At 46.3% G+C, this 27,877-nt stretch overlaps 1 protein-coding gene across 1 annotated transcript; it reads left to right on the top strand.

Moving 5' to 3' along the window:
* Positions 1-1,484: 1,484 nt before the first annotated feature.
* Positions 1,485-25,622, top strand: LOC116833219 (endothelin receptor type B-like). Its single transcript, XM_032794581.2, has 7 exons — positions 1,485-1,979; positions 9,334-9,446; positions 11,166-11,370; positions 16,528-16,677; positions 18,672-18,805; positions 19,322-19,430; positions 21,316-25,622. Exons 1-7 carry the CDS (start codon positions 1,485-1,487, stop codon positions 21,463-21,465), a joined length of 1,356 nt encoding a protein of 451 aa, XP_032650472.1. The 3' UTR covers positions 21,466-25,622.
* Positions 25,623-27,877: the final 2,255 nt, after the last annotated feature.

Below are 27,877 nucleotides of genomic sequence, written 5' to 3'. Positions count from 1 at the left end.
TTACCAACCAATCTCTTACCAATTTCTTCTGGGTTTTGGAATTGGAGAAGATTGTTTAAAGATAAACTCAGATGAAATTATCTGAGACCAAATTATAAATGGAAGGAGTGTGGGGGCCTGGAGTGACAGCCAGCAAGATATAAAAGGCAGGCCTGAGATCAGTGCTTGTTGGCAAACCTCAGACTCACAGCATTCAATCTGGTTTTGTTCTGAGAGCAATAGGACATAGAATTCTTAACAGGAGACTGGCCTATTCTGCATTGGTTCTTGTAACAATGATAGCTCTTAGCTAGCACATTTCAACCACCAATTTCAGAGTACCTTATAAGTGAAGACATTAGCTACATTTACAGATAGGGAAACTGAGTCACTGATGGGTGAAGTGACTTGACTGAAGTCAGACAGCTAATCAGTGGCTGAGTCTGACTGTTAAGCCTTCACTAGGCCAGGCTGAGAAGAAACATCTGTTTGTATTTCATGCACTGAAAACACTTTGTATTAAACAAATCCCAAAGTGCTCTACAAACTATATGAAGCACTCTGCCCACCACTTCAATGCAGCAACCTCGAAAGGGAATTTTCTGGGAAAATTTACAGTGAAATTAAAAAGCCACTTTTCTTCAGAAAAGTGTTTTGACATAACATTTTTAATCAATTGCGGTAATTACCTGGTTTGGAAGTGAGCCCAGACCTGGGGTTCTCACACTTACAGCTGTGACAAGTGCCATGGATTTTCACTGACCTCATCACTGGTTCATACTTCATCTGATATATTGCACTGCTCGTGGCATAGTGCAGCACACTGAGCTGTTAGCCCATTCCTGGTCTGGAGCGAAGAATGCCAACTGCAGTACTGAATCAACACCACCACTTGAAATAAAACCAATGTTTGTTGTTGACAGCAGACCTCAAAATACAGTATAGCTCCATTTAACTAGTCTCTGGACTACTCATGATCCATGAATCAGTGTGCATCATGTATTGTCTCCCTATGTCTCTGGGAAGATAGGACTTCTATTGTACTGAGCAAACTGGCCCTGGTTAGCTTGGCTCGCTTGAGATCTCAGCTTAAGGTGATATAGCTTCAATACACAAAATAAATCATTTTAGAAGGCAAATAAGGACTGGGCAGTGCCTGAGGGGCAAAGGCTTTTTGCTCAAAAACTGAATTAAAGGATTTCAGACACAGCAGCATTTTTTGTATTTAGATATTTAAAGAGGTTAGTCCATGTTAGATTCAGTGACTACTGCTCTGAAAGTGGACTGGATCCAAAGCAATTGAAGTCAGAGGAAAGACTTCCACTGACTACACTGGACTGTTGGTCAGGCCCTATGAGAATAATGACAGTGAGGTTTCTTTGCTGATTCATCGTTCATTTCCTCAATTTCATCATGCTTCCCCTTTCCCCATAACTGTTTTCTCCCTATTCCTTCTCTACAGGAGAAGCCAAGACTCAGACAGACACTCATATTGCCGCAAGCAAATGCACATAGGAATGTGGCTGGGGTCTGGTGTTCCACCCTCAATGGCTAGAATCCCAACTTCTGTAGTACTAGCCATTTGCCTGACTTGCCTCTTCTCAAGCGTCTGCAGTCAGACCCCGAGGAACATCAAGGAGAGCACGATTCCATTTAAGGTTCTACACCAGGAGCAGGTTTACAGTCTTATCCAATCGAGCTTGTTCCAGGATGTCAGAGCCTCCTCCAACCAGTCGACTGACACCCCTGGAAACACTCAGTCACAGCTACCCCTGCCCACTATGTGTATAAAGCCTGCTGAAATCAGACACATCTTCAAGTACATCAATACCATCGTGTCCTGCACCATCTTCATGGTGGGCATCATTGGCAACTCCACCCTGCTGAGGATCATTTACAAGAACAAATGCATGAGGAATGGGCCCAATGTCCTCATTGCTAGCTTGGCTCTTGGGGACCTTCTCTACATCCTCATAGCTCTTCCCATCAATGTGTACAAGGTAGGCACTATGGGGCACTAATAATCTTGCCATCTGGGGAGGTGGCAAGGGGGATTTCACCCTCCCACATTACAATGGTCTGATCCTACCATGATAAATACCTGGACAGATAACACTGATTTGGGTGGCCAATGCACACCAAGAGGTATGATAACTGTATACAAGTATCTGAAGCAACTGTCAGAGAACCATTGTGCCAGTGAAGAAGGCATTGGGTGGGAACCCAGGAAACTTGGGTTCTCTTCTGAGGTCTGCCACTAATCTACTATGGGCAAGTCACTACAGTCTCTGAGCCTCCGTTGTCCTTATCTATCTTGGGAGTAAATTCTTTGGCAGGGACTGTCTCTCCCTACAGACGGGGCTTAGCACAATACAGGCATGGCCAAGACCTGGAAATGCTATTACAGCAATGAGTGCCACCTGGTGCAGAAATGGATTCTAGGGTGGTGAAGGGGGACACAATTAGGAAAATTAAACTATTTGAAGAAACAAACAGTTAAGCCACATATCAGTTGGGAGGTTGATTGGACCAATGAACATTCTCTCCAGGGAAGAGGTAAAAATTACTCAGCACTAGACAGGAGAACAAGTCTGTACTGACCAGGAGGCAGACTAGTCTACTAGCCAAAGCAAAGACTGCTGTACTGGAGAGAGATGGGGTCAAATGGGGCCTTCTCCCAGTCCCAGAAATGCTCTCAGGGCACTAGGGCACTCACACTCACCCATCAGGTGGCAAGTGGAGAGAAGCTGAGGCAAAGAGAGAGGGAGGGGAAGGGGCAGACACACCCAAAGCAGGGGCCTATAGACATTGGGAGAACTTTCTGCTTTTCTGCCTGGGCTGTCTTTGCCCTGTGCAAATCGGCTCTTGGATCCAGCCCTCTCCTTCCCCTCCCTCACAATCTCTGCACCTCAGCTTCTCTCCACATGTGCCCCTCTTACCTCTTCTCTGCCCTGCCCCTCACCCCCTTCTCTTCAATGGCCCCTCTCCTTCACCTCTCTTTGCATTTAGCTGATTCCCACCTATGGAAAAGTACCTAAAAACAAAACAGTAGGACTACCATGCCATTTGCTGCCATTCCAATCACTCTTGCTGGCGTGTTCTACCCCTTCACTCACCCCATGTCTATCTGCTCTGTTTAGACTGTGAGCTCTTTGGGGCAGGGAATATCTACTACTCAGTGCTTGCACAGCACGTAGCACAACAGATCCCAACTCTCGGTTGGCTGTTAGGGACTGCCATAATAAACATGGTTAACAATAATTAGCAAGAGGTGACAAATCTTCAGGTTTCCTGTGGGTCCTGGAGGTCTATGGAATGAAATGAAGATCCTATGTGTCCTGATGCAGAGGGAGAGTCACGAAACCTGAAATTTGTTCCCAACTCTGTACAAGCATGGTCATATCACTTCCCCTCTCCATGCCTTAGTATCCCCATTGATAAAATCTTGCAGTGCAAAGGTAGATGAGCGTTACTGAGCTCAATGGATAGAGCATGCCAAGTGTCATTAGTGAGCAGGAAGGAGTATTCTGAGATAAGGTGGAGTGAGAGTATATATCCTTCAATTAACGTAATGCCCTTCTAAATCGCTATTTCCATAGATTCCAAGGCCAGCAGGGACCACTGTGACCATCGTCCGACTCCCTGTATAATACAGCCCAGAGAACTGCTCCACAATGTGTGTGTATATACACAACTGTGCACTGAGCAACTGCAGGATGTGTTCTTAAGCCCTGCAATGGTACTGAAACAACTTTTCTAGTGGGGGTACTGAAGGCAGAAGCCATATATTTGGGTATTTATTAGCATGCCAGGAGCCCTAGTTCCAGCATCACTCTCTCTGGAGAGAGAATAACCTGGGATCCAATAACTCAGTTTATTCCTGCTCAGCAAAATTTTTAGCATCCTTCTTCCTTTAAAAATACCTATCAAGGTTGGACTCATTTTTGAATCTCCTCCATATAATGAGCTGGGCGTGTGAGACAGAAAAACTCAGAGGCAAATATGAATGGCAGCAAATTCAAGGGTAGGTAAACACACACACAGTTTGAATCAACCAATCCTTTGAGGTAGAACTCACCTGTGCACACTTACACATCCAACAGGTTGCAAGGGAGAGCAAGTGATAGAGCACGCTAATCTGCAGTGCAGCAAGGACCTCTAATGTGAGTGAGATGATGTCCTCTTCTGTGAGCACAGGGAATTTTCAAGAACAGGTTTGACAAATAGCTGTGAGATGGTCTAGGTTTATTTAATCCTGCCTCGATGCAGGGGGGAGGGACGATAGGTACCTCAAGAGGCTTCTTTTATACTTGGCTGGTGCCCCTGGACCCATACATGTTTGCTTTCAAGGAGGCTCTGGAGAAATTGCACCAGTATTATGATGTCTATTATCTCCCCTGCACTTCAGGTGTCCAGCCAAAGCCAACAGGTTGCCCAGTCTGTCCATTTTTGTGCAATGGCTCAGGACCGCACATCCCCAGTCCATCTAGCAGCATGAAATTTCTGTCTATATTTTTTGCCCAACAGGCCAACCCTGTTCAGGACGGCCACCTTCACTGTACCATAGTCCCAGGCCTGTTCTTCATTCAGGGCCATATAGGCCGCCTGGGCTTCTCCTGACAAGTAGGGTGCCACTCAGAGGGCCCATGATCTCTTAGCCCATCTGGCTCCCATTGCTACTGTCTCGAGTAACGGGCCTCCAGAAGTGGAATAGGATGGGCTGATGATGATGATTGCACTGCATTAGCAGAGTTCTGTGGGTTAGATGAGCCTGGCATTGTTCTGCACTGGCACCGCTCTGTGTGCAAGGCTAGAAGAGCAGGGGCCATCTCAGCGCAGAACTGAGATATGCTGAGGAAGCCAGGTGGAGTTCGAGAACTCAAACAAATAGCGCTGCTGCAAATGGGGAACATTGGCAGAGTTTTGTGGGTGGTGGGCACGGGTTAGCGAAAAGGGGGTGTCGCTCAGGGACTGCAGTGCTCATGTTGAGCAATAACCTTCTGTTGGAGTTCAGCTTCAGTTCTTTCCAATGCTTTAGTGAGCACGATTACAAACTCACTCTTCTGCAGCAAGGCCAGAGGGGGCTTTCTATGTGGGCAGATGTTATAAACCAGGCTGATCTAGGCTTAATCTGGGTTTGGGTGGGAAACATCCCTTAGAAGAACACACTTGTTTTGTGCCACAAACAGCAGCTCTCCTTACATTTCCTGCAGCAGCACTGATCCAGTTCTGTGCACACCTCACACCCCAATTCAGGACTGATTTTAATAGCGATTCTTTTCTTTTTCAAAAAGAAAAATCAGAGATCTAATGTGTTACTTTAATACACAGCTACAGCTGCGATTTAAACCCTGGTGAGTAGGGAAGGGAATGTTTTTGTCATGATCAGGGCTTGTGGGGCATAACTCAGGACTCTTCTTTTAGTTTTTAAACAAAGTGATCATTTTTTTCCTTTCCCTTTAATGGCTGGCCAGTCCACTGGAAAGCCTGGCCACTGGGTTTGCATTCTGAGGACAGGTGTTTATTATCAACTAACAGTGATAATTTAGTAGAAGTAGAAATAAGTATATAGCATCATAGCAGCATTTTATTTTATTTCTGCAATGCAACCCAAAGACCCTTTTCCCAAAGAGCTTATGGTCTAAAATTATAGCGGTAGCACAGTGAGGAAATACCCCATTGGCACATTAGTGTGAGAGGGAAGAGGGAAGCCCAGGGAAAGCTTTTAATGCATGTATTCTCTTGGTTAATAATCCTGACCCAAAGCCCACTGAATTCAATAGGAGTCTTTCCGTTGCTGTAAGTGACTTTGGATCAGGCCCCACGGACAGGAGATTGGTAGAGTGGCAAGAGGGCAGAATGGTTTGAGGAAAGACTTGAGCCTGATGCTGCTAGGTGGTAATGAGATGAGGTGCATGGTGGGTAGTGTGACAAAGCTCTGTCCTTGTCTCCGTGGGTCCCGCATTTCCTGGTGGATTTCGCTAGCCTCAGAGGCTCACTGTGACCTTCCACATAGCCCTTTTCTCTTTAGAGGTAAGGGTCACAGTCTACTGAGCCATTTTCATCATAAGCCAGCAAGGGAGGTGAGGAGAAGTTATCCTCCCTTGCACAGTCTCTCTTGTCTCTCAGTGATTAATCAGGAGGGCAATGGGGGGAGCCTGGGCCTGCCCTCTACTCCAGGCTCCAGCCCAGGGACCCTGATAGCATCAGCTATGGTACAATACCCTAGGCTACTTCCGCACAGCAGCCCCCACTTCCTCAAGCTCCACTTCACACTTACCTCAGGGCCTCCTTCCTTGTGCCTAACAAGTGTGTACAGCTCACTCTCTCCAACAGCACAACTTCCTCCCACAGCTCCCTGACTAACTAGGAGGCTTTTAACTAGTTTCAACCAGCCCCTGATTGGCTTCAGGTGTCCCAATCAACCTAGCTGTCTCCACTGTTTTCTGGAAGGATCTTAATTGGCCAGAGGTGTCTTGATTAACCTGGAGCAACTGCCATTTGGTTACCATGGTAACAGGGATTTCTTTAGCCTGGGCTAACATACCTGTTTCTCACTACTTTCCTATAGCCATCTGGCCTTGTCCCATCACAGTAGGCTACCAGAGGGGTAGGGGAAAAGGAGCAGCACACAAGACCCCAATGGGAGATAATGGGAAATCACAGGTGTTACAATACTTGATAAAGTTATCCCAGTTTGCTTCCATTCAGATTCTTATACCACCCTCATCACTGCAATAGCTGAGCACTTCCAGGAGTCCATTAAGCAACCTAACAAACTCCTTTCTCTCCTGCTGTCACTGTGTGTGCCATGAAGTGGTTTGTGTTGATATGGTTTTGGTTTTGCATTTTAAAATGTCCATGCTGCTCTGCATCGTATTAGACAGCAGGTCAGAGTGCACCCGGCACTTGCAGCAGAAGGGGGAGAGGAGGTTTGGGGATGGCTCTTTGGCCAGATCTACACTGCGGGGGGGCGCAATCGATCTAAGATAGGCAACTTCAGCTATGAGAATAGCGTAGCTGAAGTCAACGTATCTTAGATCGACTTAGAATTACTTACTTTGTGTCCTCACGGCGCGGGATCAATGGCTGTGGCTACCCCCTCAACTTTGCTTCTTCCTCTCTCTGAGCTGGAGTTCAGCAGTCGACGGGAGAGCAATCAGGGATCGATTTATCACGTCTACACTAGAAGCGATAAATCGATCCCCGATAGATCGATTGCTACCTGCCAATCCGGTGGGTAGTATAGACGTACCCTTAGTTCCTGGAGGAGCTCATTGCATAGCTGGATTGGCCCCCAGGAAAACTCTGACTCCTGCATGGATGAGCTTTATGTTCCAATATACCTGAGGAGTGGAGATGTCAGTTTATAATACAGACCTTCCTACCAGATTATTAACTCCACTGACATCTCTCTAGGTGAGTATCTCAGCTTCATCTCCATAGTATCCAAGCATCACATAATCATAATGCATGTCAACCTTCACAATACCCTTTTTATAGGTGGGGAACTGATAGATTAAATGGCTGCTCCAAACCCCATTGAAGACAATGGATCAGGCCCTAAGGGTATGGCTATGCTGCATCTGAGGGCTAGTCTACACTAGAATCGTTACAGCAGCACAACTGTCGTGCTGCTAGTGCAGAAGCTCTATGCTGATGGGAGAGAGCTCTCCCACTGGCAAAATAAATCCACCTCTGCAAAAGACAGTAGCTATGACAGTGGGAGAAGCTTTCTCCTGCTGACATAGCACTGTTCACACCAGTGCTTAGATCAGAATAACTTACATTGCTCAGGGGGATTGCTTTGTCAGACCCCTGAGCAAATCAGTTATGCCAACATAAGCACTAGTGTTACAAGCCCTCTGAGCTAGCCTCCTAGCCTGATGCCATAGACATTTTCTGGTGGAGATTTGGCTGGCACATTAAAAACAACTGCACAGATGTTTCAGTTCAGGCTGGAGCTCAGGCTCTCAAGCCTACCTCAAACCCTAGGCACTTATATCAGCAGGAGCAAGGTTGTAGTGTGGACACTGACATAGTTATGTCAACATAAGCTGCCTTACATGAACCTAACTCTGTAGTGTCTTAATGTAAGGTTGCATTGTTCCTTTTTTGCACATGTGTGTATAATTCAATTATCCTAATGTACAGCAATACAATTGTTCCAGTATAATCCTGAGTCAACAAGCCCCATAACTGGATTTCAAATGGTCATGTTCAATTATAAATTAACGTAACAACTTAGCATGAGTACACTATCCTGCCCAATTAGAGATGGTGTCCTTAGTAAACTCAATGGGGCAAATTAAGACCTGGTATAATGTCATTGGGTTCAATGGGATGAATTTGAGCCAATATGTTAAAGTAAAGTGAGTCCTTTCTAATCATAGAACAACTTATTATTATTAAATCTTTATGGGTGGCTACCTAGGGCCAACCCAGGTTGCCTTACTCAAATAAGGGTTTCCACTGAAGTCAAGTGGGTAAGATAGAACAGAATTTGACCCCGACCAAATACAAGATTATAAACTGGTTAGTTTATTCTCTAATGACCAAATCCTGATCTCAGTCAAGTTTAATTAGGATCTGATCCTAAATGTTTCCTTGCTGTTCCTTATCTGAATCTGTTCAGTGACTTCTGAAACATTGAAGGGTGCTCTGTCAATTAGAGCCCTCAGCAAGTTGGCCATTTTTATCCTTTTAGACCTGGATCCTCAAAAGTATTTAGACACCTAAATTCCCATTGATTCCAGTGGGAGTTAGAGACCTAAATGCCTGTGAGGATCTGGGCCTCAGTCTCATGCAATGAACTACTGGCCAAAGCAGCTAGTGCTGCACAGAGGAGTTGGTGTTGAGATCTACATTTATGTGAGCAGTAAGTTCAAGTTTGGATATAAGGCTGAATCCGAGCTGGGCTGGAATCTGATGGCTCTGAAATTCAGCAGCTGTTCTTGTGAGATTTCAGCAGCAGCTAAAGATGAGCTCCTTGCAAATGTGAGGCCAGCCCAAACCCCAACTGCCAGGGGGGCTTCTGGCCCAAAGGGGTCAAAGTTGAATTCTGTACCTCTCAAAAAATGCCAGTGTTTGGGTTCACTTATTGGCTTCTGGACCACCCCTCAGCACAATAAACCCTCCTCCTAAAAGTGTGCTTGTGGGAGAGGATTCATTCCCAATGTGACAAGCCACTGTACAACTCCATGCTCACACAGCCCAAGAAAGGTCACCCTGAATCCCAGCGGAGGTAACATCCAAGTGTTTCATAGCGTCCTCCCCTTTCCATGAAGGGAACAACCTGATCCAAAAAGCCTGACAAGGCCTGTTAATCATGTGCGTCTTCGTCCTCTTTCTCAGCTATTGGCAGAAGACTGGCCATTCGGCGTCCAGGTGTGCAAGCTGGTTCCATTCATTCAGAAGGCATCTGTGGGCATCACCGTCCTCAGCCTCTGTGCACTCAGCATAGACAGGTAATGAACCTGTTGTCACCATCATGTTCTGCAACCAGGTCAATTTAATCAGGGTGCAGCCCTTTGCTGTCCTCAAGGCAGCCGACTGGACTCAGTGCTGGTGTGCTCCCTCGTGGCTGGGGATGGCATGGCTGGCTCTCCTCTAGCTCCCCCTGCAGACACCTGCTCTGGCCCTGCCATGGTTGGCCAGCCAGGTCACATTTAGTGTCCCCCCCCCCACCCACTTGGGGGGTAAACAAAGTATCCAATAAACTAAACTCAAATCAACAAATGCTTCACCCTGACCTGGGCTCTGCAGGGCTGCCCTCGGGCTCTCGGGCAAAGCGACACCTCCTAGTGTTTTCTCCCTGGCTCCAAACTCAATTCTCCTTCTCCCCCTTGTGGCAGGGGCTTCCCGCCCCACCGGTCCTGGAGGGCAGGGGAACTCAGGCCTGCCCTCTGCTCCAGGTTCCAGGCCAGGCACCCTGTGGTGAGCAGCTGAGCTCTGTTCCCTCAGACTCCGTGCTGCCTCCCTGGACTTCTTCCTACCTTGGCCCTTCCCACAGGCCCTCCCTGGGCTCCCTGTGCACCTGCCTCTCTCCAGGTCAGTTGAGCTCTGTTCCCTCAGACTCCATGCTGCCTCCCTGGACTTCTTCCTTCCTTGGCCCTTCTCACAGCCCCTCCCTGGGCTCCCTGTGCACCTGCCTCTCTCCAGGCCCCTCCTCCGCTTTCCGGCATGCAGAGACGGACTGCAGAGCTGTTCACCCCTCTCCCTACAGACCGGGCTTCCCCCTGGATGTCCACCACCCAGCTCTGCCCCCAGCTTGGCTTCGTCTCCCACCCTTCTGGTGCAATCAGGTGCACTATTTGCTCTCAGTTTCCAGTTAACTCTTTCATTACTGGTGGGGGGGCATACCCCCTCACATAGCCACAGTGCAGCCCACTGGTCCCACGTGGTTCCTGTTTTCCCTTAAGCCAAATTCAGAGAAGATGCTTAACATGCTGTGAGCCTCACTCAGACCCTCTGACGCCCACTGAGGCCCAAGGCAGTGGGGTAACTGACATACAAGGGAGATGGAAGATGGTCTAAGTCTAAGGCAGGGTTAGGGCTTCTAAACCCTCCAGGCAGTTGCTTTTCTTGCAACTCTGCTCCCTGGACCCTTCCGTGTGTGAGCATGATAGCGCATGGCCTGCACTTGTCCCCTTACAGCACAGCATGGTCCTGTGTGTGTTCTGCCTCAGCTTCCCTCCAGTGCCCTGTGACCTACCCAGCTGTAATAGCAGCCTTGCCCTCCAGTCAACTGAGCCCAAAGCACTTGACCCATTGGGGAAAGGAGTTCTGCAAAACAAAGCTCAAAAGGTACAAGACAACAAACTCTTTCACCAGCCAGGCTGCACCTTCAGGCCCTGCTCCTGTGAGTAATGACCAGCCATGCACAGTGGCTCTGCACCTCTCAGACACATTGTTCAGATTCAGCCACTGTCATCTTGGCTCAGTCCTTCCTGCCAGCAACCCATTCTTGCCATCTAGGTCCCAGCTGAACATCTGTCAGCACTCTTTCCATGCCCCAGCTGGATTTCCCCCTCTTTCAGACCAAACCCAGCACCGGTCCAGAGGGGGTGGCTTCCTGAGACCAAGGCTTGCCTTAGCTCTTTCCAGCAAGGGATGGGGCTCTTATCCTGTCACAGAGAGTTGCAGCGTGTGAAATGAAGGCAGTAACATCCTGTTGTGTCCGGCAGGTACAGAGCGGTGGCCTCCTGGAGCCGGATCCAGGGCATAGGGATCCCCATGTGGAAGGCAGTCGAGGTGATGCTGATCTGGGCTGCGGCTATTGTCCTGGCTGTCCCTGAAGCCATTGCCTTCGACATGGTGGAGCTGAACTATCGCGAGCAGATGCTCTGGGTCTGCATGCTGTCTGCTGAACAGAACTCCAGATTCACCCTGGTGCGTACTCCACCGCTGTTTTAGTGAGGAGGAGGAGGAGAAGGCACTCCCCTTCTGGTGCTCACTCCTAGCATGCAGATGGGAATGGCTGGTGCACAGCCCCTCAGTGCCAGCGAGGCGATAACAGTACTGGGCAAAGCTCCAAAGGCAGTGGGCTCACATGTGTATCTGAGCTGCAAATCGCAGGGTGGAGGCTGGATATGGAGCTTTGGTTCAGCCCATTGTGGAGCCAGAAGCCAGGCAGGATCTCGATCTAGAACCATATTTTTCTGAAGTCTGATGGTGCTCAGATCAAGTGTTTGGATTCAGATCCTTCTCTAACCCCAGACTCTTTGGAAGCCTATATAGAAATCAGGCTGTCTTTTGAGGTTCCTTGTACTCATAGAATCATAGAACATTAGGGTTGGAAGAGACCTCAGGAGATCATCTAGTCCAACCCCCTGCTCAAAGCAGGACCAACACCAACTAAATCATCTCAGCCAGGGCTTTGTCAAGCTGGGCCTTAAAAATCCCTAAGGATGGAGATTCTACCACCTCCCTAGGTAACCCATTCCAGTGGTTCATCACCCTCCTAGTTAAATAGTTTTTCCTAATATCCAACCTAGACCTCCCCCCCTGCAACTTGACACCATTGCTTCTTGTTCTGTCATCTGGTACCACTGAGAACAGCCTAGCTCCATCCTCTTTGGAAGCCCCCTTCAGGTATTTGAAGGCTGCTATCAAATCCACCCCCTCCAACTCTTCTCTTCTTGCATACGGCTAAATAAGTCCCTCAGCCTCTCTCTCATTAAGTCATATGTTGTGCCCAAGTCCCCTGAAATCATTTTTCACTTGCCCTCTGCTTTGGATTTCTTCCGTATTTGTCCATATCCCTGTCTGTAGTGTAGGATCATAAACCGGATTGCATCGCATAAGAACATTAAGAACGTGCAGTACTAGGGTTCAGACCAAAGTCATCCTGCCCATGTATCTGTTCTACGACAATGTGCTAATGCAGCGTGCCCAGAGGGGTGAACCTAAACAGGAAAAAGATCAAGTGATCCTCTTCTGCCATCTCTCTCCATTCCTTCTCTATGAAGAGAGGTAGGACAAGACACCCTATGTCTTTACTCCTCATACGCTGGCTAACAGCCATTTTGAGACTTATCACGCCTAGGCATATTACTTATCCAGTTCTCTATATAACATCGCCATATATGTCCCTAGCAATTCGGACTTAGTCACCTCCTTTATTGGTAAGGACGATCCACATCGTGACCTGTAGCGTCTGCCAACGAGTAACTCATCCTTTTATTTGTTTCTATAACCTCTGATGCCTCATAATTCTCTCATTTTGGTATACTCCTAATTACTTGATATTCACAGGAATAACGCAAATTAACTTTCTCCTTATAACCCACCTTTCCCGAACATCACTCATGAGTATGATAACCATCTAAAATTCATATCATCCCTCCTTAAATTTCTCATCATTTCCAAGCTCTAAAAGATGTCCTAGCCCTTCCTTTAAATCTCCCGCTCATCATGGATCTCCTCCAAAACTCTCCTAATCATTTTTTAGTGTCCTATTTCTGAAAAAAGCCTTTCATATGATAAGCTAGATAATCTTTTTAGTTGAAGTGAGGAGACACATCTGTACACAGTATTTCAAAAGATCGTGGTGCGTTATCTCATGGATTTATTATATAAGCACAATAAAATATATTACTAGTCATTAATTCCGCATTTCCCTCTCTTCTATGACTCCTAACATCTGATATTATGCCGTTTTGACATCCTCTCACGCTGTGCACACTGCGGTGCGAAGTCATTCAAGAGAAACTATCCACAATGACTCATCTTTTGAAATCTATCTAATGATATAGCTAATATAGCCCCGCATACATTATTAAGTAGTGTATAATAGAGTTGGGGTTTTGTATTATATTTCCTAAATGTGCATGTGACTTTAACTTTATCCACATTAAATTTCCAATTTGCCATTTTTTGTTGCTCGCAATCATCTAGTTTTGTGATATTTTTTGAAGTTGCTTTACACAATACTATGCTTTGGTCTTAACTATCTTGAGATAAAGGATGATTTGCAAAACTTGCCCACTCTCAGCTGGTTTGACTAGACTTTCCTTCCAGATCATTGTATGAATATAATGGAATAGAATCTGTTCATACGACTGACCTTGAGGAAAACACTAGTACACTCTCAGTTACCGGGCATCCTCTCCATTCTGAGAATTTACCATTAAATTCCTACCCTTTGTTCCTGTCTTTTTAACCAGTTCTCAAGTCCATGAAAGGACCTTACACTTTTGTATCCCATGACAGATTGAGAGTCGTTCACATTAAGAGCCTTTGGTGAGGGACTTGGTCAATCACCTTTCTGGAAATCTAAGTACACTATGTCCACTGGCTCCCCCTTGTCCACATGTTTGTTGACAGCCCTTCAACAGAATTTCTAATAGATTAGTAGACCATTTCCCTTACAGAAACCATGTTGACTATTGCTTCCCAAAACAGATTTATGTTTTTCTGTGTGTCGAACAATTTTATTCTTAACTATTGTTTAGACTATTTGCCCGGACTTACCGAACGTTATGACTTACCCACGGTCCTGTAAATTGACAGGATTCACCTCTAGAGCTTTTTTAAACTATTTTCATTACATTCACACTAACTTCCAGTCATTGGGTTAAAGCAAAGCCGATTTAAAGGACAAGTTATACATAACCGTTAGTTAATAGTTCTTGCAACTTCCATTTTGGTTCTTGTTCATAACCCTAGGGTAGAATGTCATACTGGTCCCGGTGACTTTGGTGTAATACCGTTGAGTTTATCAATTAATTCCAAAACCTCCTCTAGTGACAACTTCAATCTGTGACAGTTCCTCAGAATTCGTCACCTACAAAACCAGTCGGGTTTGGGATCTCCCTAACATACTCAGCCCGTGAAGACTGAAGCAAAGAATCCATTTAGTTTCTCCACAATGACTTTATCGTCTTTAAGCGCTCCTTTTGTATTTCGATCGTCAAGGGGCCCCACCGGTTGTTTAGCAGGCTTCCTGCTTCTGATGTACTTAAAAAACATTTTGTTATTACCTTTGGAGTTTTAGGCTAACCATTCTTCAAACTCCTCTTTGACTTTTCTTATTACACTTTTGCACTTAATTTGGCAGTGTTTATGCTCCTTTCTATTTGCTTCAATAGGATTTGACTTCCACTTTTTAAAGGAAATCTTTTTCTCTCTCACTGCTTCTTTTACATGGTTGTTAAGCCACGGTGGCTCTCTTTTAGTTCTTTTACTGTGTTTCTTAATTTGGGGTATACATTGAAGTTGGGCCTCTATTATGGTGTCTTTAAAAAGCACCCATGCAGCTTGCAGGGATTTCACTTTAGTCACTGTACATTTTAACTTTGTTTAACTAACCCCTTCATTTTTGTATAATTCCCCCTTTTGAAATTAAATGCCACAGTGTTGGGCTGTTGAGATGTTCTTCCCACCACAGGGATGTTAATTGCTATTGTATTATGGTATGGCCTCACCTGTGCTGAATAGAGGGGAATAATCACTTCCCTTGATCTGCTGGCAATGTTCCTACTAATACAGCCCAATATGTTGTGGAAGTAGAGCAAGAGTCAGGCTAGCTGTAACCCTAATAACGCGAGATTTGTAGAAGCGAGGATTGTGTGAGGTGAGTGGGAAAGAACTATGTGAAAAGTTGTTGCGACCTTATGTCAATAATGAGGAATGTAGACTGACTCTTGCTCTACTTCCACAATGCCATTAGCCTTCTTGGCAACAAGGGCACACTGCTGACTCATATCCAGCTTCTCGTCCATTGTAATCTCCAGGTCCTTCTCTGCAGAACTGCTGCTTAGCCAGTTGGTCTCCAGTCTGCAGCAGCGAATAGGATTCTTCCTTCCGAAGTGTAGGACTCTGCACTTGTCCTTGTTGAACCCCATCAGATTTCTTTTGGCCCAATCCTCCAATTTGTCTAGGTCACTCTGGACTCTATCCCTACCCTCCAGTGTATCTACCTCTCCCCTCAGTTTAGTGTCATCTGCGAACTTGCTGAGGGTGCAATTCATCCCATCATCCAGTGAAACAGTGATTTCTCCTGGGTTTGAAATGCTATAAGAGCAACATCCGTAATGATTTTGGGATCCTTTTGCTTTTGGATAAAACCAGACAAGTGGGGAATGCAGATGAGTGTAAACATCTTAAAGCAAACTAAAAGTGAAGGGAACTGGACTGGACTATGCATTCAGTATAGGGCCTGTGTCACTCACCAGGACACAGAGCTGGGCAAAATTCAGTGACACTGAAATATTTTGCAAATTTGTGCGGATTTCACCAAATTGTTTCTGTCAAAAAACCCACAGACAAACCCTCAAATAAAACCCTAATCAAAACATTTTGTTTTGTTATTTTCAAAATGTTTTGATTTTCTCTTCATAAATTACTTCATTTCAAAATGCGACAAAGAGTCCTCTGGCACCTTGTAGACTAACAGAAGAATTGGAGCACAAGCTTTCGTGGGTGAATACCCACTTTGTCAGATGCATGTCCTTCAATTTTATTTTAAAAAATTAAATGTTAAGAAAAACTCAAAATCAAACAGAAAAATTTTGTTCCCCCCAAAATGCATTGCTTTGGCCATTTCAGAATGGTCAATGCAACAAAGACTTTTGCACTGCTTTACAATGACTAACATTATGGAAGTTTACCTGCAGAGATAAGAAGTGTAGACCCTCCATTTACTTTTTACTACAGCTTTACAGAGCTGACATCATAGTATCTGTGGATGGAAAAAATCCATAATGAAGCATCAAAATGTATCCCCTTCCAGAACAGGATAGAGCCTGCATGATATTTTGACTTGTGATTGCTTCCTGACTCTGGGTGCTGTATATGATCTGCAGGAATAAGAAAGAGGTGCTATTGGAAGGCATATTAAACAGATATAAACCATTCTCTAACTATTTTGGATTAGGAGACCTAATGTAAACATAATTTGACATCTGCCTAATGCAAGGATTCTTGCACCTTTCCCTGAAGCATCTGCCAGGGGACCTTGTAAAAGCCAGGACACTGGGTTAGATGGACCCTGGTTCTGCCTCTGGCTGGTTATTCCTATTCATGTCCTTTCTGTTTTGTGTGTAGTTCTACAGGGATGTGAAGGACTGGTGGCTTTTTGGCTTCTATTTCTGCCTGCCTCTGGCATGCACCGGTGTCTTCTATACCCTCATGTCCTGCGAGATGCTGAGCAAGAGGAACGGCATGAGAATTGCCTTCAATGACCACATGAAGCGGGTGAGGGGATCCAGCCTTCTACTAGGCACTCCACAGAGAGAGGATAGAGCTGCAGCACAAGAGACCATGTATTGGCCCTAGTCCACAGTCAGTGTGAAGTCCATGGAGAAGGACAAGTCAGTGGAGTTATGGAAATTGACATCAGTGGAGATCTGGGGCCTCTAGCTCTGTACAGCTCATCTGTCACTTTCATAGAGTTTAAGGCCAGAAAGTTCATCAGCTCATCTAGTCTGGCCTCCTGTGTATGACAGGCCACCACATTGCACCCACATATCCCTTTGCTAAGCCCATAGACTTTAGTTAGACTAAAGAATTTCCTCAGGTGACTAAACTGTTGTGTGCCATGGGCAGGGAACTGGAGGGACCAAGGTGCCATCAGTGCACAAGTCCCCATGTGATGGCAGAGCATTGACTAGATGAGACATGTCCAGATGATCTCAGAAGGCAAAACATGCCCCATGTTGCAAAGGAAGATGAACGCCTCCCTTCAGGGTCCCTGCCAGTCTGAGCTAGGGGAAACGCCCCTTTTCTGCCCAGTGGTGAGTGTTGCCAGAGTTCATCTGGTACAACTCCAAGCACTAGCATTAAGGCTGCAAAACACTTTGACTTTTAATGTATTATGCTTAGTTATATTCCAGTAGTGGGTAAAGGCCAATGGCAATCAGGGTCCCTTTGTGCTAGGCATGGCACATACCCACAAGTGCCAGTCCCTGCCCTGAAGAGTTTACAGTCTAAATAAACAAACCAGGCAAGGGAGGGGCAGAAAGGGTAGATTATTATCGCCATTGGACAGAAAAGGCAGGGAGGCCCAGAGCTTCATAGGGGTTTAATGCAGCTAATGCTCATTGAGGAGCTGGGCCTTAGTCCTTCGGTCTAAGATGTCTTGATCTCCACCTTATGCCACAGTAGCTCCCCTGTTCCCTGCTACATTCCAGGTCCACCCAGCCAATAGCTACAAATACCAGTACAAGAGCAATCATGCGGTGTTAGGTTAGGTGTCCTGCCCAGTCTGGCCCAATCTGACTGTCTTGGGGAAGCCAAGCCTCCCTATGTATTTATTATATCTGGGTTATAAATAGTCCCGTTTGCCTGTTGTTTAAAGAAATGTTGTACAGGCAGTCCTCAGACTCCTGACACAATTGGTTCCTGAAAATCGTGTCGTAAGTCAAAATGTTGTAATCTGGAATGGCAATACACTCCATTGTGGGACCAAGAATCATAAAATCGAAACCACTTGCCATAAGTTGAATCAGGGGGTCAATTCAGAAACGTCATAAGTGCTGTTCATTGTAAGTCAAACGTGGTAAAGTTGAAGACTGCCTGTATTACCGCAGCAGCCGCACGCACATTGCCAGTGGAGATGTCACTATGTTAATGGGCAGAAGGGCTGGCTCTGGTAGCTTCGGTGTGTGTTCACATCTCCTAATAGCAGACTCACTGCACTCACTCCTGGCTTGCTTCTGATGTAAACTCCTGTCTTTGGCTATGCGTAGGTGAGTAAGGGAGACCTCATGCCTCAGCAGTGAAGGCTCTTGTAGGTCTCACCTCCCGACTGGTTCAAGCTCACCGCAGGCCTGATCCAAAGCTCACTGAAGTCAATGGGAGTCTTTCCACTGAATTCAGCATACTTGGGTCAGGTCCTTTGAGTGCTCACTAATGCAAACATTGCTGTCTCTGGCTGACCATAGATAGAGTCCCTAGTCCCCACCATTATTGTACTGCTTGTACTGTGCCACCCTAGCCCTCACAACCCCTCTGATCATGCAGTCATGTAAATTTCTGTGCTGCTGGAGGTATGTAAGGATTAAAGGGGGTCTACAGCCCTTATCAGTGCTGTGCAATGATCGTTCTGATTGAGCACTAACTGCTGCTGGATGTGCCTAGGGATTTAAAGGTCCTCTACAAGGGTTGTGCTAGTGGTGCCCTGCTCCCCTCCTCAGACAGGCTCACGCTGAGTGTGCACACACCCACACTTCTCCACTTGTGCGTCTTAGCGCCGAGAGGTTGCCAAGACAGTGTTCTGCCTGGTGGTGATCTTCGCACTCTGCTGGCTGCCTCTCCACCTGAGTAGGATCCTGAAGAAGACCATCTATGACCAGACCGACCCGAACAGATGTGAATTGCTGAGGTGAGAACAATGAGAAAAAGACCCCCACTTCTGTATTGTGCTTCAGTCTTGTGATCACAGTGATATTAATACTGGACTCTGAATCCAGGCTGCTGCTGGCTGTAATTGTCTCTGGAACTTCAGTCATTGGTTTGGTTTTTTGTTTTTATTTGCTCAATTTCTTTTAATGGCCACAGAAAGGTGTGGGGTGCAGATATTCCAGTGAGGTCCGAGTATGGCTATGGTAGGTGGGCAGGGAGCTGCTGTTATCAAAGAGCAGTGCACGTTTTGAGCTTACGGAAAGCAGGATAATAGAGGTAATCAGATGTTATGCTTCCAGGCATGAGCTGGTCACTGCAGGGGTCAGAAAACAAATATTTCCCTAATGTCAGAGCATTGCACAATTGGCTAGGTGTGTTAGGGGACAGTTTTGCTTTCCTTTGAAGTTCCAATCACTGCTTCTTTACAGAAGCAAGACAGTGGGCTAGACAAAGCACTCCAAGTACACCCATCATTCTCTCTCATCTCCACTCCCAGTTTCCTCCTGGTGATGGACTACTTTGGTATCAACATGGCCTCCCTGAATTCCTGCATCAATCCCATAGCTCTCTACTTCGTCAGCCGGAAATTCAAGAACTGCTTTCAGGTGAGAGACAAACGCAGCTTGCTCAGACTTGTTGCATGTGCCATGTGCCTTCTGTGGAGGCTCCTGAAGATGTCTCAGCTAACAGGAGCATGAAGCAGGGTGTGGCTGCGCTTTGGAGGGTGTTTATGATTGTATTACAAAAGAACCTAGAGGTCCCAGGCAAGACTGAGAACCCATTTTCCTGGGGATGGTACATACACATAGTGAGAGACAGGACCTGCCCTGAAGAATCACAGTTGAAAGAAACTAAACAAAGAAAGAGAAACTGAGGCACAGAGCGGGGAAGTGACTTGGCCAATGGCACCAACTGGCAAAGTAAGGAATAGAACCTAGGTCTCCTGACTTCCACTCATGTGCACTGTCTAGTAGTCCTTAGAGGATAAATTCCCATTTGGGGAGGGACCAAAATCAAACGAATTCTTCCCAGCACCTCCCTAGTGAGCTAGCAACAACTGATGCTCCCTGCAACACGAGCAGCAGCAGTGCACCATGCACCTTCAGGAAGCATTGAAATGTGACCTAAAGCACATGGGGAAACAAAGTCAAGTTTTACTTCTGGGGGAATTCTGCACACAATATTTTAAAATTCTGCAAATTTTGTCAAAATAATGCAATATAATCATGCCAGTTTCAATTATTTTGGTAATTTTTTAAAACTACAGTACAATGGATGGAGAATGGGAGTGGGGGTGCATTAGAGGAAATCCCCAAACTCCCTTGTCTAATAGTAATGTAGCTAGGTTTGACCCTTTATTTCTAGCTATTAGTCAACAAATATATGCAGCCATATGCTCAGTGTTACACTGTAGGCAACTGAAGAGCAAGTGAGGGCTGGGGAATCAAACTCACAATTTATATTGGCTATTGACCATCTCCAAAAAGGTCAGCACAAAACAGTTCATGGAGCACATTTTGATAGGAATTTTTTTCAGGCCAAAAATTTAGACCAATTCTAACCACTAAAGCACCATAAGCATTTGTAAGGCGATACTGTCCTTTACACCACTCTGGCAATGTAAAGGAGCCTTAAAACTTTTACACCTGTTTTATATTCCTGGGGGAATTCACAAAGACAATGGGAACAATTCACTAAGAAGGCAGGCTGCTATATTCTGCTCTGCCCCATGCCCACCTCCTCAGAAACACCCCAAAGCCCTGCCTCTCCATACCGAACATGCCACAATAGCGAGCAAGAGGGACAGAGTATCTCTCTCTCATGCACATCTGCACAGCCTCTCACCCCACCCCACCCCACCCCACCCCAGCTGCTCTGGACAGCCAAACCAACCTGCCTACACTGCAGGGGAGGGATGCATGATTGCTTTTGTGGGCTTCCCTTTGCTTCCCCATCAGAAGTCATTTTTCTGCAGGGAAGCAAAGAAATCTGCGGGGGACAAGAATTCTGCACATGGTTAGTGATGCAGAATTCCCCCAGGAGTAAAGTTTAAACTTTGTCTTCCTCTGGCCCAGCAGTCAAAGCAAATGGCTCCCAGACAATGCATGGGCTGAGATCCCTTCACACAAAGGGTTCTGTGGTCTTCAGTGCTTACGGTGCCTGCAAGAGCTCTGCTTTATGCTGCACCTTGTTCCAAATGGCTGTACGTAACAACAAGAGCATCACAATGCCCCGACCAGACTCTGTCTGTGAAGCTCAGCCCTTAAGAGCATGGTCCCTAAGACCACAGGGTCACCAAACAATTTCAAAGTATGATAAATTGAAGTCTGTTTCCAGATAATTTATTTCCAGATAATATATGTATATATTCTCCCCAGGCCAAGACCCTGCCAATCACTTACCCACAAGACTATCTTTCCTCCTGACAATAATAGGGGATATTTCACCATAGTCCCAGCTTCTAACTTCTTTCTGTGTACCTCTTTCCAGTCCTGTCTGTGCTGCTGGTGCCAGAGACCAGGCTTGAGCAGCGCACCAACGGATGATAAGGGATCTGTTGGGAAGTGGAAAGCCAACGGGCAGGAATTGGGGCTGGACCGAAGCAGCTCCCACCTGAGTAATAAGTACAGCTCTTCCTAAAGAACCATAAATCAATTGGAGAGCTCGCCGCAAGAGCTGAAAGGAGCCATCCATCCCACTCACAGTCATTTCCTGGCTGGCTCTGAGTCACTTGCTTTCCTTTCACAGATCCATTGGAAAAAGCAGCAGCACTTCACCTACCATTGAACTAGCCACTGCCGGGGGCCTTGAAACTTCACTTCTTATCTGTTCCTTTATAATCATCTTTTTTGTTTTCCTCAAAGGACCTTTTGGGTTTTAAATCCTGCTAGGAAAGCTGAGTGATCCATGGTGCTATCTGTCTCCAGATGACAAGACCACCAGATGGGGAGGGAGAAGGGGGGGGGATGGTGCTGTGGGTGATGTCATGTTTAAACGGACAAAGGACATCACTGGCGGAGGTTAATTATGATCCTTCACGCTGATACATTAAGAAGCTAAGGTGAAACCAAAGCAGCTGCATCACAGGCCCATAGCTTTCCCCTCCTTGCTGCTGGGACACAATCACTGGGGGTGAAATTCACCCTGGACAGCCAGCCAGCAGAAGTCCGAGGCACCACTTAAGCCCTATTTAAGCCCAGAGGGTGCCTAGGAATTGCACTGCCCTCTGCCCAGGGGTGAATTTCACCCTGCATGTCTATAGTGTAACAACAAAGTGGTGTATATAGAATACAGCTGCTTAGGGATGTTATATTCTTAGTAGAAATGGGGTTAAGAAAATGTTCCTTTTTTGAAATTGTAGCATACAAAGAAATGGGCTGTTGTAGCTTCTCCCCTCTCCTTTCTGGCAGCTCCTTCACGGTGAGAGCTGCGTCTGGTCATGCTGGTGTTTGTAAAGGCAACCACAGGAATAGCAGCCTTGGCTAGAGTCAATGTGGGGCAAAACCAGGCATTGCTGGCTGTCATCCACCACTCAACTCTTGCCAACTTGTCCTTAATTGCTATCTGCAGCATGTTGCTCCAGTCCCGGTCCTTCTGAAGAGGAAAGATCAGCTCTGCTGGGGTTGTGCTATGAACAGACGCCAGAAAGTTCACTGTACACGTCACCTAAGTTAGGAGATGAACTAAAAGTGAAAGGGAACCCTTGATCACCATTGGGTCTGAGCAATGCTGGCTGCGTACCTAGCTACAGGAACACTGTACCACATAAATTCATAGAGTCTAAGGCCAGAGAGGCCTGCTAGATCATCTCTCTGATTTCCTATATATCACAGTCCAGAAAATGTCATCCAGTTCCTCCTGGCTTTAGCCCATTGGCTTGTGCTTGGCTTAAGCCTGTCTAACAGAAAGACCAGTCTTGATCTGAAGGCTTCCAGAGATAGCAAAGCCACCAATTCCCTTGGTAGTCCATTTGTGAGATTCATCAAACTCGGGGACACAGTTCAGAGACCTCTAAGGAAACCCCAGGTGCTGCAAGAAGTGGTGCTGGAGACTCCTTAGGATGTACTGGTTCCTCTCTTGCAATACTCAAACAATGCTCCAGCATGGTGCTGCTGGCACTGCCTTTTGGCAGACTAGCCATAAACCCACAATTCTGCCCACTCGTGGTGGTCTACAGGCCCACCACTCTCCATGCTAGCTTCAGAGCTGGGAGCCTTCATGCACTGGGGCCATATTCCAGCACAGGGCTTACGAGAGCTGCTCAGAATATGGTGAAGAGCCTTCACTGACATAGTCGACCATTCGGATGGGCTTTCACCCAGAGCTTCCACAAAGGAATAATCTTGCATTTATTCCAATGATGTCATGAACATTTTTATGGGGAATTTTCATGGGGGAGGGGATCGGTTTTTCACCTCCTTTCTTTCCTTTTCTTTATTTGCCTCTTTGCCCCCTTTTCCATTCTGCCACTAAAAAAAGGGGTGGGGAGAGTAGGGAAAAAGGAAAAAAATGGAAATAAAAATCCTAGTTTTGTTTCACTTTTGGTATTTTCCTTTACACACAGAGACACACACACTGACATGCTTTGCAAACATTTCCATTTTGAAAAAAGCCCAATTCGCAATGAGAAAAAATTGTTTGAAAATTGAGCCACTCTAGTGATTACAGTCTGCCCAGCTAAATGCCCACGACACTTTATTGGGCTGTTCTTGCCTTCACCTCCTAAGAGTTACACAGTGCTGCTGTTACTGTGTTCTCTCCCCCTACCACCACAGAGGTGGCTGCAGTTTCATTGGTGGCTGAAGTGCTCCAGGCTGGAGGGCATTTTCCTCAACAGCAAGTATTTTTAAAACATTGTGATTTCTGTCACGGTTCTGGTATTTCCATGTGCTTACAGATGACCTGAGTGAGCGTGTGTGTATATACTGTATATAAACCCCAGTCTCTGTGTTCCTGTTCAGCATGTGATCTGACATCAACACCCCCATACCACCCTGCATTAACCCCAAACATGGTCAACATCCTCACACTCTGGAATCAGAGCACTTAGTGGCATAGAGACTGAGAGGATCTTAAAACCAGAGACAGCTGACTAATTAAATTGATCTCTCCACCCCATTGGGTTACCAAGTGAGTCAATAGGCTAAGTCGCCCTAAACTTTGGCATATGGAGCAGCCTAGAATTTCTAACGGGCCAGAAAAAGGGGGGGGGGCAGTTGGGGTTGGAGAGGGCAGCCGCTGCTTGTGGGGGGAGAGATCCATTGGAGGAGGGAGTCCTGGAGATTTGCTCCTGTGGGAGAGGAAAGGCTGCAAGCCAGTTTGACAAGTCTGGTGGTCATTTTCAGGTGACTTTGAGGCAAGGCAGGTGACATTGCAGGACAAACTGCTGTCAACACAAATGGTAAAATCAACACACCAAACAAGCTGAAACCAACCCAGAAAGAACAGCAGACCCTCCCCAGCATGTCAATTCCCATTGGGCTAGCACTCCCTAGGCAGCTTGGCTAGCTTCCGTCCTTATACCCTCTGCTCTTCAGGGCTTTCTGGCCATTGCTCTTCATGTCCTTGACCTTTCACTGGCTCCTTTGCTGGTTTTCAGGCAGTTCATTTCACCATGATCTTGCGATGCCTCGATCTGAGGGCTGCGCTCAAGAGCTAGAGCTGGCAGTGGCTGTCTCCCTGGCGGACAGGTCAGGGGAGCAGGAGGCAGGAGCAGAGAGGATGCCTCATTTAGGAATGGCAGCATTTCAGAATGCAGAAGGAGAGGCAAAGGGAGCATTAACTCACTTCATCAAGATAGTAACGGGCTATTTCTCTTGGTTCAAGACAGACTTTGGACCTTGGCAGAGGCCCAGATCCTCAGACATATTTAGGCATCTAATTACCATTGATTTGAACGATAGTTAAGTGCCTAAATATCTCTCAGGATCTGGGCCAAAGTGCTTTGTGCTTCAAGGGACAGGCATGGGAAGAGGGTCCAATTCCCCTAGTGCTTGGGGCACTGCTTGCTGTATGAGCTGCAGAGTGACAAATTGTGCAGGTCCCCAGCACTCAGCTGAACACTGTGCCACAGTGGCACAAGCAGGAGTTGCAGACGGGAAAGAAGGAAGCTCATTGGTTTATATCTGTAATTTTGCCCCTTGCTAGTATCTTCCCTGTGCAAAAACGTTGCCAGTACCAACCCAAAAGAGCTAACCCTTATCACACCACCACATAAAGAAAGCACCCAGGGTTCCTCCCTAACCCAGACCATGGAAAGAGACCTCAGGCAAGTCCTCCTAATGTTCAGTAGGCTGGCAATGAATTTGGGCCTGTGACTCATTTTATTCCACCTTTGGGGACCCCCTTGCTGCCTTGTGCTATATTGACAAATTGGGCAGGGGGGAGGGGGCAGATGCACCACTCCCATTCATTTCAATGGGAAATGTATCTCTAAATCCCCAAGGGCTGCTTTGAAGCTCTCAGCCATAAGCATTGAGTGGTGGCGGTAAATACACAACATCCTATACTTTCAACAGCCACAAGCCGCTCATTGGCACTGGAAGGAGAGCTCAGGGCACTTTGCGGAGCTCGAACCAGACAGACATCAATTATAGGCACCCTGGGGGACTGCAGATCACTGGATTGAACAGCCAGACATAGAAGAGCTACAAACCCCTTGCCTTCTCATCCTAAAGGAGCAGGTTTATTCATTTCCACATTAACCATTGCATGCAAATCAATGTTTAGTTTTCTAAATGTTTCAAACCTTTCAAAACAGCCTTAGATCCACGTTATAAATATTGCAACAAATAGGCTGCTGCGAATTTACTCCAGCTCTAGATTCTGGTGGTTCCTACCATGTTCTTTTTAATGAGGGCCTCAGTATCCTTCAGCATAGCTGGTCCCTTGCAGCTTACTGGAGCACCCCCTATAATTCTCTTGTCAAAAGCAACAGATCTCAAAGTTTTTTTGGCACAACAGGAAACTGTATATGCTTTTTTGAACCCTTTTGTATGATAGATGCATTTAAATGTAATGTCCCCAGCCTTAAAATATCATCGTTGGACTAAGACCAAACCCAGAAAATTTTTGCCTGAAAGGAAAAAAATCTCTGAAAGTTATGGGCACCTGAAAACAGGGAGCTACAATGGAAGCTATTCTTAAGCCTTAAGTTTAGCTTTCACTACCAGCAAAAATTTTAATACAATGACATAGCCACCCACGGAACAAGATCATATCTACATGATACATCCAGCTTTGAGAGGCAGATAGAATAATTAAGCATGTATGTAGCCATTCCTCTCTTCTCATGGTGGGAAGAAAAAGAGGACAAGGAGGGCTTCAGAGCCAAATTTAGGGCTAATGCAGCAGTTGTTATGTCCTGACACCCTGAGATATCAGAGAAAGTCACCCGTCAGCTACTAAAAGCCAGCTGGATTTCAGATCATGTAAACTACAAGGAGGTTTATTCTCTGTCAGCTGTCCTCAGCTGAGCAATCATGGGATAAGCCTGTGTGTGTGAATCAGCTCCTGTTAGCAGATCGGTCCCTCTCGTCCCCGCAGGGTAATTGCCTTCCTGCTAACTAGGATGTTTATTTTTAACAATCCCCTTTCATTCGGGTTAGCAAATCTGGTGATTACGAGTACAGAGAAACTGATGGCACCATGTAGAGGCAGGCTGGCCCTGTGAAAAACACCCCCCCCTACACATGGCTCTGTCAAAGCCTCACTAGACTGAGCCCCACAAACTCAGTCCAGTTGTGGCTCAACTCCCCCTTTGAAATCAGGCCTCTACTAGAGAAAGGCTTTGCAGCCTGCCAATGGAAAGTGCTACAGAAAAGCAGCCCGTGCACCCTCCCAAGCCAAGTGCTTGACAGCTCCTTGTATCACAGTGAAATAGACAAGATGGGCCAGCTGCGGTGGAGAGAGGAGAGAATCTTATCATGAAACCCAGGGTTTAGTGGGTTTCTTGACCTAATGTCTGTAAAAGCAAACACACTGTCAACCTGTCACAGGGCTCCAGTCCGTCAATTGGTCTTGGAAAGAGCAATATATAGCAAATCATGACATGTCATGCCCTTTTTCTTCTCTGTATGTTAATAAAACATTTTCGTGTTTGATAGGAAAGACTCTGGCTGTCTCTTATCATTGGGCAGCAGCCCTGGGAAGTCTGCTAAATACTTAATAGAGGGTCAACTGGTTCCTGTGACTCTTGTGTTCATTTGCCAACTGCAGACATTGCACACGCCCCTCTAAACACGCTCGGCTAGCATCTCGGTAAATATCAGCCATCGAAAGGATTAAGAATGGCTTCATTTATGACAAAATAAAGGCTGGAGGGCAGCAGATAAACTTCAGGCAACATTAGGCCACATTGCACTTGGTATATACTGCAATGGACTTGCCAGGCTCAGGCTCCAGGGCCCGGAATAGCTGTGTGGGCATTCTCACTAGGGCTGGGGCCCAGACTCAGAGAACCCCACCCCATCGCCAGGTCTCAGAACCCGGATTCCAGCCTGAGCAGGAATGCCTACACTGCTATTTTTAGCTCCGCCGCCCAAGACCTGTAAGCCTGAGTCAATTGATCCAGGCTCTGAGATGGTGCTGCAGGTTTTTCTTTGCAGTAAAACCAAACCCACGTAGTGGAGTTCCTCTGCAGACAGTGCTGCATTAGGTTACATGCAGGAGGTTTTCTCCAGAACTCTTAAGAGCTAGAATCTCTTTTTTAATTTATTTATGGAAAAGAAAACTTAACTTCTGCAGAAGCTGCTGGGTGCACAGAGAAGTGCTGGTTCTGCGAGCAAGCCTCCTACAGGTTCAGTCCATACACTGACCTTTAGATTGGAGCTGAAAACCCTCCTTTGATGGAAATGATTACAAAAATGCAGTTTAAAGATGTGCGGAGAGCCTTTTAGCCGGTCAGAGCCTGAGTTCAGCACTGTTGGCAATTCCTGCTGGCAATTCTAATGCCATGAGTTCCTCGCTCTTCCTTAATATTCAACTACTACTAATAGACCCATGGGCTGGGAGATGTCACCAAGCCCCATTGTGAGGTGATGAGTCATCCCTG

The sequence above is a fragment of the Chelonoidis abingdonii genome, chromosome 8, assembly GCF_003597395.2.
Source record: "Chelonoidis abingdonii isolate Lonesome George chromosome 8, CheloAbing_2.0, whole genome shotgun sequence".
NCBI lineage: Eukaryota > Metazoa > Chordata > Testudines > Testudinidae > Chelonoidis > Chelonoidis abingdonii.
The sequence above is the reverse complement of the archived record's forward strand: the minus strand, read 5'-3'. Positions and strand labels throughout refer to the sequence as shown.

What these genes read in the sequence shown, in the direction of transcription:
- LOC116833219 (XM_032794581.2), top strand. Translation starts at nt 1,485, where the DNA reads ATGCACATAGGAATGTGGCTGGGGTCTGGTGTTCCACCCTCAATGGCT. An exon ending in TGTGCACTCAGCATAGACAG is followed by an intron (nt 9,447 to 11,165) that starts GTAATGAACCTG and finishes TGTGTCCGGCAG; the next exon opens with GTACAGAGCGGTGGCCTCCT. An exon ending in AATTCAAGAACTGCTTTCAG is followed by an intron (nt 19,431 to 21,315) that starts GTGAGAGACAAA and finishes ACCTCTTTCCAG; the next exon opens with TCCTGTCTGTGCTGCTGGTG.